Here is a 15,668-nt window from a genome sequence, read left to right as displayed (position 1 = left end):
TGTAATTTATAATTACACATATGAGCCCTCTGGGGGAGGGCGGTTTATAAATACAATAATAATAACAATAACAATAACAATAACAATAATAATAATAACAATAATAATGATGATGATGATGATGATGATCAGTAAAAGAGTGAAGAAAGTCAAATGATCAGTTGCATGGATTTTGGCTCAAATATCTGACCAGCCTGCACTCAAAAATGGCCGAACAATTCAATGAAATGCTGCAAACTGGAAACATCAGTGAATGGATAGTAACTGGAAAAACATATTTGATACAGAAAGATTCAGCAAAAGGGACAATACCAGGAAACTACAGGCCAATAACGTGTTTGCCTACAATGTTCAAACTGCTGACAGGCATAATTGCTGATCAAATCCAAGATTACTTGGAGGCAAATAACATCTTGCCAGTAGAACAAAAAGGTAATAAAAGAAGAAGTAGGGGCACCAAAGATCAGCTTCTGATTGATAAAATGATACTGGAGAACTGCAAAAGCCGCAAAACAAACCTGTATACAACGTGGATTGATTACAAAAAAGCATTCGACTCACTGCCACACAGTTGGATCATCAAATGTCTGGATGTCATTGGGGTTTGTGAAAATATTAGCAAGTTTACTCAAAATGCAATGAAACACTGGAAAACTGAGTTGTTCATGGGCAACCAAAGCTACGGAACTGTCAACATCAAGAGAGGAATTTTCCAGGGTGACTCACTGTCACCATTGTTGTTCATCATTGCAATGATCCCACTGTCAACAATTCTACAAAAAACAAACCTGGGCTATCAAACTGCAAGAAATTCACCAAAAATTTCCCACTTGCTGTACATGGATGATCTAAAGCTTTATGGAAAATCAGAAACTGAAATTCAGTCACTGACCAACACAGTCAGAATCTTCAGCAATGACATTAGTATGGAGTTCGGCTTGGACAAATGCGCCACAGTGGCATTGAAGAAAGGGAAAATTACTGACAGTAAGGGCATAGAGATGCCTAATGGAAAAACCATAAAGTGCAATCAACCTGAATCCTATAAATACCTGGGAATTCTACAGCTGGACAACATCAAGCATGGACATGTGAAAAATGTGGTCAGCAGAGAATATGTCCAAAGGGTCAAAAAATTTTTTGAAGAGCAAATTAAACGGCGGGAATATGATCAAGGCTATCAACACCTGGGCCATACCCGTCATCAGATACACTGCTGGAATTGTGAACTGGACGCAAGCAGAACTGGATGATCTGGACAGAAAAACAAGAAAACTGATGACAATCCACTACTCATTACACCCGCGTAGTGATGTTGACAGACTTTACCTACCCAGAAAATCAGGAGGTAGAGGGCTTCTGCAAGTGAAACAAACGGTGGAAGAAGAGAAACATGCACTGGCAGATTATGTGAAAAACAGTGAAGAACCAACATTGATGGAAGTCAACAGCAGAAAACTGCTCAAAGTGCAAAAGACAAAGAGTGAATACCGTAAAAATACACTGCAAAGCAGAAGAGAAAACTGGCAAAAGAAGGCTCTCCATGGACAGTTCCTAGAAAAAATTGAGGACAAAATTGACAAGGAAAAAACCTGGTTGTGGCTCACAAATGGAACTTTGAAAAAGGAGACTGAGAGCTTGATTCTTGCAGCCCAAGAACAAGCAATTCGAACAAACGCCATCAAATCCAAAATTGAAAAGTCCACTGATTTATTAGACCTGCTTTTAACATCTTGGAATCCAACTTTAAGATGTAGGTAGTGACCGACATTACATAGTTCATTTCCAAGACATTTAAGTAACAAGCCTTTATTGGCATAAAATAAACATACAAAACAAGCATACAAAACCTGCCCACCATTGCTCACAGTCATAGACACTGGTACTAAAATATATACATGGTCCTTCTGTAACTATAAAACATTCTTTCAGCTAAGTTGACTCACTTAAACGTCATTGGATACTGATAGAAGCTAGAAAAATTACTGCTGGCTATATGTGGTCATAATACATAGACATTGATTGGTATTCATCTAGACTTATGTCTATTATCGTTAGCAGAAATTTTGCTACATTCTCGCACACTGTGGGATCCATGTTGTTCAAAAGCATAGGTATCTTAAGAGCATCGGTTAGATTATTATACAGAAATGGGATAAGTGCAGATTGTGACATTCTGATTTTTGCAAACCTTACACAATGAAAGAGGGTATGATCGAGTGTCTCCACCTGACCCATGTTGCATGGACATAGCCTCCTCTGTTTATCAATTTGTTGATATCTGCCATAGAGCAGCATAGAAGGCATTAGATTGAATCTGGCCAGCGTTAAAGCTCTTCTTAATTTAGGGTTGGTGATCCAATGTAAATAATTGGCCATGTGTCCTTGTTCAATTGGAATAAGCAGGGTCAGGGGGAACACGTTTTCCTCGCAGCCGTTATCATATCCCGATACTCTTGTTCTAATAGCTTTGTTTTCAAGCAGCTATATGCTTCTGATAGGGAAAGAGGGACTAACGACTCTAATGAAAAGCCAAGAGCGTTGATTTTTCCCTCAACTAGTTTCAGCCACCTAGAATTTGCATAGTCGGAAAGCATGAGGTGTAGCAAACTGGAGCGATCCTGCAAATAGTGGATACGTAGCCAGTATCTGACAGTTCTCAGCCAGGCCATTGTGGTATATGATATTTGCCCGAGTTCTAAACATAGGGCTGCATATGAAGCACAATTTGGTAAGCCCATAATTTTATGGAAAAAACGGGACTGGGCTGTGTTTATATTTTTGTTTATAGCTCCGATCCAAATTGGTGCTCCATAGAGGAGCTGAGAGCTGCATTTAGCATTGAACACCTTCAATGCGGATGGTATATACTGGTGGCCCACAGTGAAAAAGAAACGCTGAATTGCTAGGGCACTGTTGTTAGCTGCAGCGAGTGCTAATTTCCTATGTACTGCCCAATTAAGGTTGCTGGTAAGAGTTATGCCCAAATATTTGAACTGGTTAACTTGTTCTATGGGTCTGTTATTGATGGTCCATGTATGACTGGGGGGTCTTCTAGCGAAGACCATTATTTTGGTTTTTTCATAGTTAATTACCAGTTCGTTCCTCTTACAATATTCAGCACAGCAATTTAAGAGACGAGTGAGACCAACTTTAGTGTGGGAAAGAAGAACGGTGTCGTCAGTTGAAAAGTCAACTACAGATCCCAAGTGCAGACTCTGCAAGGAAGCAGACGAAACAATAGATCACATACTTAGCTGCTGCAAGAAGATCGCGCAGACGGACTACAAGCAGAGGCATAATACTGTTGCTCAGATGATTCACTGGAACTTGGGCCACAACTACCATCTGCCTGTGACAAAGAACTGGTGGAATCACAAACCTGAAAAGGTCACTGAAAATGAACACGTAAAACTACTCTGGGACTTCCGAATTCAGACTGACAAAGTTTTGGAACACAATACTCCTGACCTCACGATTGTGGAAAAAAAGAAAGTGTGGATAGTTGATGTTGCAATTCCTGGTGACAGCAGGATTGATGAGAAGCAACTGGAAAAACTTACACGATACGAGGATTTAAGGATTGAACTACAAAGACTCTGGCACAAACCAGTAAAGGTGGTCCCAGTGGTGATCGGCACACTGGGTGCAGTGCCTAAAGATCTTGAACGGCACTTAAAAACAATTGGCGCTGACAAAATCACCATATGTCAGCTGCAAAAGGCCACCCTACTCGGCTCTGCACGCATTATTCGTCGATACATCACACAGTCCTAGATGCTTGGGAAGTGTCCGACGTGTGATGTAATACAAAATCCAGCATATTGATCTTGTTTGCTGTGTATAACTGTTTTGTAATAATAATAATAATAATAATAATAATAATAATAATAATAATAATAATAATAATAATAATAGGCACCTTCCCAAAAACACTAGGGCAGTACTTGAAACATCTTCGAATTGACAAAATTAACATCTGTCAAATTCAGAAGGCGGCCCTGCTGAAATCCGCACGAATACTACGCCGATACAATTCAACTTCCTAGGCCTCTGGGTGAGGCTCGAATTGTAATGAAGGCCAACAACCAGCTAAAGATCTGGCAGCTGTGAAATCTACAATAATAATGATAATGATAATATATTTATTTATTTATTTATTTATTTTTATTTCTTAGATTTGGTATACCACCCCATCCCCTAAGAGCTCTGGGCGGTGTGCAGGTCAACAACAAACAAAATCAACAACCACAATAAATAATAAATTACATATGTGCATGACTTTTGTGGAGTAGATGCTAACCTAATTTACAAAGCAACTTGGAGAGTAAATTCCTGACAGCACATTGCAACACTTTTCATCCCAGGGCTTCCCAAGTTATTGACTTTTCTATGTTGGCATCTCTATGAGTATTACACGAGCACAGGCACAGGGCAACTGGTTCTCCACACCATCCTCCATTCGTCAGCATAAGTTCAGTATTCAGCTGCTGGAAATGTTCAGTAATACCATTCTGTTTCCTATTTTCAGCAACAAAAAATGATCACTATTATGGAAAAAGAGATGGAAGCCTTATCCAAATCTGCTGGCTTATTTGAGGTATCTGTTCCAGATTACAAACAGCTGAAGGCATGCCATAAGGAAGTGCGTTTACTCAAGGAGCTGTGGGACATGACTTTTTTGGTAAGACTTTGAATTTGAAGTTTATAGGGAAAGTTAAGTGATAACGCTTTATTAGGATCCAAGAAATCTGCCCCAAAACTTTTCAATTCTGCTGCAAATAAATGGGAGGAATGAAATCAGTCGCTCACTATTTATTAAAATTTCCATGCAATGTGATTACTTTGCATGATTCTGGTTACAAAAGTTATTAGCTCTTTTAAACAAAGTTTAAATTTATGATAGGCGATGGGCAGTGAAGAATGGTGTTTTGGGTAAAAAAATAACATGTGGTATTTCTTGGTAGAAAGGACAGTAAATGACTCCCAGATACTTTCTATTCCCAACTACTGTTGTCATCAGAATGATTTCATGTTCCATTTCAGTTATTCTATAGCTCCAGGTATTATCTACAGACATTTACTAAAGGCTGAGTGTTCCTTGGCTGTGGTATTCATATGCTGAAGCTTTTATGCATCCATTAATCAACTAACAAATACTCAGTTCCAACAAGAGAACCACTTCCCCCTGCCACAATGATGGGACATGTTATGTACCTTTGACATTTTTTTTGATCCATGCAATGGTCTTCTTCAGATTGGACTACTATAACTTCTTTTACACAGAATTACTTTAGCCTGTCCATTATTACACACGTCTCTTCATATGGGGAGTAGAGAAGAGAAGAACTTGCCATCCTTGAATTCAATGGTCTTAGATTAGATACAGGGGTCTTCAAACTATGGCCCTCCAGATGTTCATAGACTACAATTCCCATGAGCCCTACCATTTGGCCATGGTGGCAGAGGCTGATGGGAATTGTAGTCCATGAACATCTGGAGGGCCATAGTTTGAAGACCCTGGATTAGAATAACTTTGCCTAGAAATTACAGTTGTTCCAAAATGCAGATGCTCAGATCCTAACTGGAACTTCTTGGAAGGGACATATTCAACCTATGCTCTGCCACCTTCAAGGGCTTCAGATAAGGTTCTCAGTTGCCTAGTATCGGAGGACAACCACCCACCAATTCTGTGGCTGCCCACTATCCCTCAGCCAGTTGGTGGACAGAAGACTCCATGAAAATTATAGGGTTTTGCAGTAGAGTGATGTAGCATCCCCAATGCGATGCTGGTGCTTCCCAGAAGTCAACCCGGAGGCCATTTTTTGTGCAAATTGTGGATTGTTGATATTTTGGTTGCACAACCCCCTTTTCTCATTTGTGTACAATGTGGATTCATGGAGGAGAACATGATCTATATAAAACATTATGATTATAATATTTCCATTTCTTAAAATGTAATACTTTCAAATCTGTGCACTATTTGGTACAAAAGCACATGGCCTCTTAAATTTCCTGCTTTGAAAGCAGCTACCGTGTTTCCCTGAAAATAAGATCGTGTCTTATATTAATTTTTGCTCCCAAAGATGCGCTATGTCTTATTTTCAGGGGATGTCTTATTTTTCTGTGTTCTGTTTGTCGGGCATGCTTCCAAACAAAAACTTTGCTATGTCTTACTTTCAGGGGATGCCTTATATTTCGCACTTCAGCAAAACCTCTACTACGTCTTATTTTCAGGGGATGTCTTATATTTGGGGAAACAGGGTAGTGGTAAAAGTTATGATATATTATTACACTTGTACATTGTATGCTGTATTTATTTTTAACTGTTCTATTTTATTGGTTGTTAGCTGCCCTGATCATGACTTTGGTAAAGAAAGAGTAGGCTAAAAATTTAACAACAACAAACAACAACAATAGATAGTACTAATAAAAAGATTAACAATAAGGTCAATTTTTTCCTCTTACCTGGACTCCGTTACCACAGTTCTGTTCTACTCTGAGGTGTAACATTCATTGATCCCTTCAAGATATTCACTATAGAATGTTTACTCATTTTTGCTCACAGAATAGAATATGAAAAGCATTTTTATATGTCCAATTAAGGTCAATGAAAGCATTAATGACTGGAAAACCACCAAGTGGAAGGAGATTAATGTTGAACAGATGGATCTGGATTGCAAAAAGTTTGCTAAGGATGTGAGAAGCTTGGACAAAGAAATGAGAGCATGGGATGCTTTTGTGGGACTTGATAACACAGTTAAAAATATGATCACATCCCTCCGAGCTGTGAGTGAACTCCAGAATCCTGCTATCAGAGACAGGCATTGGAAAGAACTCATGCAAGCCACCCAGGTAAACTACTGTATCTAGGCCACAGTGATGGGTCAAAAGTTATGTTTATTATATTTTTAATAATAACGCTGATACTCTACTGATTAAGAGATAGAATACAATTAAACTAAAAAAAATACAAATACATGTAAATACAATAAGCAAAGTTGCAAAACACTGGAAAATACAAATCAACCACCTTTATCTAAACACTGATCCTTTTAAAATTTGGATTCATTTATGTAGCCTAAGTCTGTATAACCTTTTGCAAACAGTATTGCCATTTCTCTAAACATTTCATTGTCCAGTTTTTAGATGTCCTTACACTGCATAAGCAATGTTGTAATGTTGTGCTGTTTAACAAGGCCTTTCCAGAATATTTCCTAGACAGGAAGAGTGCTCAGGATTGTTTCTTCCCCTTCTCCCTGCAGCCTGCTGCTCATGCAGAAAGCTATTTCTGAGGTTTGGGTGACCCTAGATAATACTGTGGGATATAGCAGGGAAGGGCTCTGCAGCCTGAAAGGAACATGTTGAAATCACCTCACCCCCACCTCCCATGCCTCTTGTGAAAATCTGAGGCAATTCCCCCTTCTTGCTGCAATTGCTCCTGCTGTGTTGAACTTTGTTTTCAACAGCTTTTGGAAGGAACCAAGGGGTGTGGGGAGAAGGGAAAGAAGCAATCTGTTCTGAGAACCGTTTTTGTTCGTGGTTCACAGAATTGATTCCACAGAATTTCTTTGCTGAATACCACTTCAAATGCAAATATTCATGAAGTTTTAAGAGTTTAAATTTTCAATGGAAGTCCACAAAAAATAGATTATAATATATTATTTCAAAAATGCACAGGTGTCTAGTGATAGCATAAGGACAAACAAAATGTTATTATATCATCATTTTCTATAGACTAGTATTACACTGGAATAAAGTTGTGTCAACGTTGCACCTGGGCTGTTTTAGTGTGGTAATATGCCCTATGATTGTGCAAGCAAGTTTCATATATAATAGACTGCTGAATCAGTGGTGTGGCATTTGTGGGTCTTGGAGCCCAACTGCTGGGTCACATGTCCTATACAGAAGTTATTTTTTTACTGTTTTTTTTAAAGGATCTGCTTTTTTCATATGTTGTCTGAAATGGCTAGAATGCAGTCTGATTCACATTTGGTTCATATTTGTAATAGGTGAACTTCACCATGTCTGATGAAACAACACTAGCAGACCTACTTCAGCTAAATCTTCATAAATTTGAAGATGAAGTTCGCAGTATTGTAGACAAGGCTGTGAAAGAATCAGGGATGGAGAAGGTAAAAAATTGTGTCATGCCGTGCTCATCCATTATTTAACTAAAGTTAACGTCTTGTGCATGTATGTTTCTCGCTTCTCTAAAAATGTAAGAAGGTGATTCTTCATTTCCTGTCTCTGGGTGAAGGTATTTTATATTGGCAAAGACTCAAAATAATTGTGTTCAGTGACATTTCTTACTATGAGGAATGTGAGCAAGCTTCATCAGTGAGATATGCTCTCTTCCTTGAAAGGAAACAAAGCTCATAAATTCCAGTTTGTTCACCCTGAGCACTGGAATTTGCTTTAGTAGTCTGCTTTAGAATTACTGCCTTTTATTAACAATGCATATATTAACATCATTATCCATGCATTCTGGAAAGGGCTCCTGTTCCCTCAGAATGTATACTAGCACTCAAGAAAATGTAGAGTCTGGGTCTAAAGCCTTGCTTCCATTTGTGCTATGTCATTTTCCCCACCATTGTGAGGGCGGTCCTCTACTGTAATGTCTGTTTCTCCAGTATAGCTCCACAGGGAATCACTCTGCAGTGGAAAACTGCCTCTGCAGTGGACAAAAAGGGATACAAAGTGGATCCAAGACATATTTATTCTTTATTTACTTTTATATTAAAGTATTCAGAGCACTTGGTGTGTGTGCATTAAGTGTCATCAAGTCACTCCTGACTCATGGTAATATGAATTAATGTCCTATTGTTAACAGCCTTGCTATTTTGCAAAGGCTTTATCTTCCTTTATAGAGTTGATCCATCTCATGTTGGGCCTTCCTCATTTCCTGCTGCCTTCAAGCTTTCCTAGCATTATTGTCTTTCCAGTGACTTGTATCTTCTTGGTAATGTGACTAAACTGAGAGTTTAGTCATTTTAGCTGCTGGGGAGAGTTTTGGCTCGATATGATCTAGAACCAGTGGGGGTATTTTATCCTAACTGTAATCTTGTGTCTGGAATAAGGTTGCACATAAAAAAGTCAGATGCTGTGGCACACCCATTTCTTTTAAAACTAACCATAGCTTTTTATGAACTACACAGTCAAAAGTTTTGCTGTAATCTATGAAGCACAAGTTTATTTTTTCTGAAATTCTCTTGTAAGTTCCAATAACCAATGTAAATTTGCAATATGATCTCCAGCGCAGCTCCCTTTTCTGAATTCATCTTGAACATCAGGCATTTCTCATTCCATCTATGGTAACAGTGTTTGCTGTAAAATTTTGAGTATCACTTCACTCACATGAGAAATTAATGCAGTGGACCAATAGTTGCTTTAGTCTTTGATGTCTCCTTTTTTGGAATTGGAATGCAGATTGAACATTTCCAGTCTGTGGGTCATTGTTTTGTTTCCCACATTTGTTAACATATTCTTGTTAATATTTTGATGGACTCAATTTCTGTGACTTGAAATAGTTCTATTGATACTCCACTTACTCTTGGTGATTTGTTTCTCCCAACTGTCCATGCAGCTTTCACTTCACTTTCTGGAACTGTAGGTTCTTCTTCAAAAGATTCTTCTTGGAAGGGATCTGTCAACCTTTCATCTCTTTTGTACAGTTATTCAGTACTTTGTTTCTACCTTTCGTTTATTTTGTCCTGTTCCATTAATAAATTTCTGTGTTGATCTTTCAGCATGCTTAACGGTGTTTTAAATTTCCCTTTGAATTCTTGGATCTCTTGGAACAGCTGTCTTGTTCTTCCTTTTTGTTTTTTTTCTATTTCTTCACACTGGTTATTATAATAGTTCTCTTTGACTTTCTGTGCTAGTTGTTAGAGCACTGCCTTTGGACTTTTGATTCTGTTTCTGTCACAGTTTGCTTTTGCTTCTCATCTGTCTTTAGCAATTTTTTGAGTTTCATCAGTCATCCATCAAAGCGTCTCTTCTTTTGTTTACAGGAATAGTTTTTTCATGTTCTTCCTTGATATCTCTGTTTTCAATCCATTGTTATTCTAGTTCATATTCACTTGAACTTAGTAATGCAGATCTGTTCTTTACATGATCAAGAATGTTGCTTAGATTGTATTTTGGAACTTTGAATGTTTTGATGTTTTTCTTGAGCTTTATTCTAATTTTTGACATTAACAATTAATAGTCTGTACCACAAAACTCCAAAGTGCTTTAAAAACATTTTTAAAAAGTGGTAAAATAGTTCTAATGTAACATTCATTATATAAATCAACAAGCAGCAGCTATCCAAGTGGCACAATAAAATCTCCAAATCCATCATCAAAAGCTGGTAAGAAAGTTTTCATTTGTCTCCTAAAAATGAAGCAGACTGACAAACTTCCAGAGTAAGGGATTCTACAGTATTCAGATTCCTATGAGATATGACAGAGACTGCCATATGCAGCCCTAATTTTGGATCAGAGCCGCACAGCAAGGAAAGCACTCGTGCATACTTTCAGAAATCAAAACTGTCCTATTATTAGCCCTTTAACAGGGAAAAAAATCTGTTTTCTTTAAAAGTTTGCAATAGTGTAGAGCTCGCCCATCCCCATTTCAATCAGAAAAGCCAAATGAGTTAAAAGAGTTAAGCTCCTTCTCCCCTTTTCTTCATGACTCTGATTGAAATAAAGATTTTGTGCAGCTATAACTTAATTTTGAAATTCACTAGGAAAAGTCAATCACAAATCACAACTGTCTCACTTTTTGTAATAATAGATAGAGAATCATTTGCATTTGTTGGTTGTGTATATTGTACTGTATCCATTTAAAACACTTGCTGTTTTATTTGAAGGTGTTGAAAAATCTTGATAGTATATGGTCAACAATGCAATTTGAACACGAGCCCCACCATAGAACTGGAACCATGTTACTCAAGTCTGATGAAATATTGGTAGAAACCTTGGAAGAAAATCAAGTGCAGCTTCAGACTCTGATGACTTCTAAGTATTTAGCACACTTTCTTCAGGAAGTCTCTAGTTGGCAGCAGAAATTATCCACTGCTGACTCTGTGATAAGCATCTGGTTTGAAGTTCAGAGAACCTGGAGTCATCTGGAAAGCATCTTCATTGGATCCGAAGACATTCGAAATCAGCTTCCTGAGGATTCTAAGCGCTTTGATTCTATTGACAAGAATTTTAAGGCAATCAAGTCCTCTCTTCCTTACTTTTTGGGTAAAGAAACACGTGTAGTCAAAGGGCTGACAAATCTTCTCTCTTACAGGAATTAATGGCTGATGCAGTAAAAACTCCTAATGTGGTTGAAGCAACAAATAAACCAGGTCTCTATGACAAACTAGAAGCCTTGCAAAAAAGGTAAGAAATATATCATTTTCAGCCTAATTTTGCCAAAACACAAGTAATAAATATAACCAGAGGGATGCTTCATGGGGTGAAGGAGCAAATAAAGTCTGTAAGAAATGTAGGGAAGCATTTTTCTGTTAGTTTATTAATGTAGAAGACCTTTAAAATCCAAATTTAGCTTGGGGAAAGACCATTGTAGAAACTTTGCTGCAATGGTGTGTGAGTTATTTCTAAAATGGCAGTCATGTCATGGTGCAGATATCAATGGGGTTGAAAGCTCCAGGCTTCGAAATTCCTTGGATTTGGGATTGGAGCCTGGGAAGGGCAAATTCTGGGGAGAAGAGGGGGCTCAGTAAGGTATAATGCCACGGAATCCACACTTTAAAGCAGCCATTTTCTTGAGAAGAATTAATCTCTGTAGTCTGGAGATCAGTTAAAACTCCAGGAGATCTCCAGGGCCTGCCCTAGTTGTCAGCCCAAGATATCATTCAGAATTGAAGAGAAGCAGAGCATGTGCCTCAGCTACTCTTGTCAATACATTGGATGTGCCGAATAACTGAGTTGTTTTTAGGGATCCAGTGCCAAGTGATTACTGAAACAGTGACTGCCTATATTATTATTTCCCAAAATGGTACTGATGGGAGCCATAATGTCTACCAACACCTTTCCTGCATCCACAAAGTATTTTAGAAAGTGGGTGAGACTTTTACCCATCAAGTCTTCTGATTGGGCATAAGGGATCTGATTGGCTGTGCAGACTTTTAAAAATGTTGATTTGGCAGCAGCTGCCACCAAAGCATAAGGACCTTCATTATGTGACTGAAGGTAAGCCACAGCAGCCATTTTGAGGCTGGCTACACTTCATGCAGCAGCCATTTGGTGGCAGCCATTTGTGACTGTGCCCACCATACTGCATCAGAATTCCAAAAGACTCAAAAAGACTGGGGACCCCTGGCCTAGATTTTGACAGCTTTAAAGGACATTCTGTCAGAATGGGACTTTCCTGTATTTAAGACAGAGGATAAGATACCTTTTTAATGTCAGAAAGCCATTAACGTGTAAATAATTTTAATAGTTCAATTAGGCCTTTAATTGTAGCTGCAGTTAGAATAATTGTTGAGAACTCAGCCAAGACAGTAAGAATCAAGGCAGCATTGAAATTGGTGAGTGTAGCTTGTGTATGAGTGCTAGATTTTGTCACTGTCCTTGATTAGCCTTTTGGGGCACCTTACAGTGTAATTCTAGGCAAAGTTATTCTAATCTAAGGCCATTGAATACAAGGATGGCAAGTTCTTCTCTTCTCTACTCACATGAAGAGACACGTGTAATAATGGACTGAGGCTAAAGTAATTCTGCATAGCAGAGTACTGTGAAGAACTCTTTGCTTGCTGTTTTGGTTCTCTTATTCATAACATGGGAAAAGTTCAGATATACATGTACATCAGGTGCATAGTTGCAATGAGGATATCCGGGGTGGCTTGTCCCGGGCACTGCCATTGCAGTCACATGGGGAGGTGGGGTTGGGGGGGTGTCAGGAGCGGGGAAGGCATTCGTGGGCATTTAATGCCCCGGGCACAGTTTCCCCTTCCTTCGTCACTGATGTACATTCAATTTCTCAACACATCATTGTACTTCACTAGCTGAATCTCATCCAAAGATGTAAATAATTACAGGATCATGTCTTTGATTGTATTCATTCCTTACTACTATTGTCTTTTGTTTTCCTCCTAATTTTGTTGTCTCCACAACTATGAAAAATTGTAAATTCCTTTTGATAGGGAGCTGGCTTTTTTGCTTATGTTATGAATAAAGCACCATGTATATAGGTAGTGCTGAATAAATAATAATATTACACATAAAGAGAAAAGATAGTGATGCTTTCATTTGCTGTTTTCCTTATCTGTTAGCTTAGCACTTTGTGAAAAGGCATTGGCTGAATACCTGGAAACAAAGAGGCTGGCTTTCCCAAGATTTTACTTTGTATCCTCTGCTGACCTTCTGGATATTTTGTCTAATGGAAATGATCCTGTTGAGGTAAAAAATGCATGGGTGGAGTGCCTTGGCGTTCTTCTGCTTTTATATCATAGTAGAATTTTGGGTTTTAAATCCATAAATTCCAATCATCTTTTTTAAAAATAATTTTAAAGAATAAGTGACCCAACTCAATATAAGGAGATTTGTTGGGCTGAGGCATGGTCTTCGGTCTCAACTTTCATTAGACATTATAAGATTAATGCTTATAGCTCTTCGGAAGCTGCATTTGATTGCCGAATGATACAATTTATTGAAGATACTGAAAATGATGACCTGCCCACACAGGAGGGACACAGCTCTGGGAGGTACCAAGATGTCCTCCAACTCAGAGGGTGAATGACTATTGAATGCTCACCAAGAAGGGTCCTGAGCAAAATAAAACATTTATCCCTACCAACACATCATTTTTGTTCAGTTTTTCAGGCTAGATGTAATTAAATTTAACCAGTTTGGTCAGTACTTTTAAAGTTATTTTTAAAATTTTCTTCCTGTCAACTCTCTTACGCTTAATGTTGAACTCATGTTACTGCACCTTCTTTGTCTCTCGTTCATAATTCTGTTTACAAGACTGACTTTGTTACTTTCTGACTGCTGTAGGGTACCAGAACCGGAAGTGAAGGGGGAGCACTAACTAAAATAGAAAATAAAAAAATTGAACTTGCCTCCCTGATTGGACGGTGGAAAACACCCAAAATGTCCTTTGCTCAGAGAAGAATGACCCTTCTTGATGAGTATCCAATGGTTGTTCAAATATCACTGTCCTACAGGGTTATGACTTGATAACACAAATAAAATTGTTTAACCGTCCTCCTCTTACTCTTGATGCACTAATCTTGCCCTTGTCTTATTGAAGGTGTCTCGTCATCTGTCCAAGCTATTTGATAGTATGGCCAAGCTGAAATTCAAATTAGATGCAAAAGAGAAACCCTTGAAGATCGGCTTGGGAATGTACAGCAAAGAAGATGAGTATGTTGATTTTGACAAGGAATGTGACTGCTCTGGACAGGTTGGTTGAACTAATTAATGGTCTTGTCTGATTACTGCAAGAAAGGATGATAAGGTCGATTTATAGTATTCTTTGAAGCGATTGCACTGAGAACCCCTTTTCTGCGTGGTTGAGCACATAGCACTAGTACTGGAAATGGAGGTGCCTGTTGTGATCTCTGTCGCCATGTGGGGCAAGATTAGCCACTGCCTTGCCTTCCCTTTTACTGTTGAGGCCATCATCTTGGGTAAAATTCAATCCCTCACTCTACTGTAAGTCACCTGAGGACATAGAGTATATCACTGCAGCATGCCAAAAAGCAAAGACATGTGGATAAGAACTTGTGTAGTCTTGCTTTAATTAAACAATTTTATTTCTACAAGGTTCTACAAGGTTTATTTCTACAGACTCTACTATAAGAAAAGATCTAGATGCACTAAGTAAAATGCACAAAAGGACAGTTACTAACTAGGTAATTACAATCCATGGTATAGCTGCTCTTTGGTAGCTGCATGATCACCACTACATCTGCAACCATCTTTGGCAATCTTCCCCTTTTAGAGGTCATCCTCTAATAAATGCCATATTTCCATAATGTCATCCTCTAATAAATGCCATAATGCCATAATTACCACAGATAAAGGAACAACCTCTCTTTTCAGACCCCCACCCCCACATGTGCTGCAGGGCTCTTAGCTAATCTGGGTGTCAGGTCTAGGGTTCAAGAGGTGTTAATACATCAAAGGCTAGTGTTTTTCCTGTTTTGTTGAAAAATAGGCTGTCAGTCTGGAAATATATGTTATATCATATGTGCTGTCCTTTACTGCCTGCAAACTGAAACCAGACTATGACAATGAGACAGCACCACATTTCGACCATTGGAGTAGCAGGGATTGATCTTCCTTATAGCATCAACTTTACAGAAGGTTAACTAGTTCTTCTCAGAGACTCACCCCATCCTGTACAACTGTAATAACTAAAAATAAATTGGGTATAGTAAGGGATATGGGACAAGGTGTACAATAAAGCACAGGTATGCCCTTCCTGTTCTGAATAGGGCAGAAACTAGTTTTCTGTCGGACCATTTTATGTGTCTGGAATCCCTCTTTCATGGAAAGCCAACAATTGCCATTTCTATTCCAGTTAAAAAACCCTTGAGATTCCCTAAAATGTCTGATGTTATCTTCCAACTCCTCAATCCTTCCTCCTTTCCTAGATTTGGCCGTGCGTCTCTCTTAATCTTTTGGCTAGAAAATTCAATCCAGGCTTGGTCCTGTCTCATGAAA

At 38.5% G+C, this 15,668-nt stretch overlaps 1 protein-coding gene across 1 annotated transcript in view; it reads left to right on the top strand.

Moving 5' to 3' along the window:
* DNAH17 (dynein axonemal heavy chain 17) overlaps nt 1–15,668 on the top strand; it is a 135,506-nt gene that overhangs the window by 36,229 nt on the left and 83,609 nt on the right. The window contains exons 24-30 of the mRNA XM_048489794.1: nt 4,532–4,684; nt 6,607–6,855; nt 8,013–8,135; nt 10,856–11,203; nt 11,284–11,375; nt 13,271–13,397; nt 14,251–14,403. Coding sequence (XP_048345751.1) covers nt 4,532–4,684; nt 6,607–6,855; nt 8,013–8,135; nt 10,856–11,203; nt 11,284–11,375; nt 13,271–13,397; nt 14,251–14,403 — 1,245 coding nt within the window. The remainder of the gene's footprint in view (nt 1–4,531; nt 4,685–6,606; nt 6,856–8,012; nt 8,136–10,855; nt 11,204–11,283; nt 11,376–13,270; nt 13,398–14,250; nt 14,404–15,668) is intronic.

This window comes from Sphaerodactylus townsendi, linkage group LG03 (assembly GCF_021028975.2).
Source record: "Sphaerodactylus townsendi isolate TG3544 linkage group LG03, MPM_Stown_v2.3, whole genome shotgun sequence".
Taxonomy (NCBI): domain Eukaryota; kingdom Metazoa; phylum Chordata; class Lepidosauria; order Squamata; family Sphaerodactylidae; genus Sphaerodactylus; species Sphaerodactylus townsendi.
The sequence above is the reverse complement of the archived record's forward strand: the minus strand, read 5'-3'. Positions and strand labels throughout refer to the sequence as shown.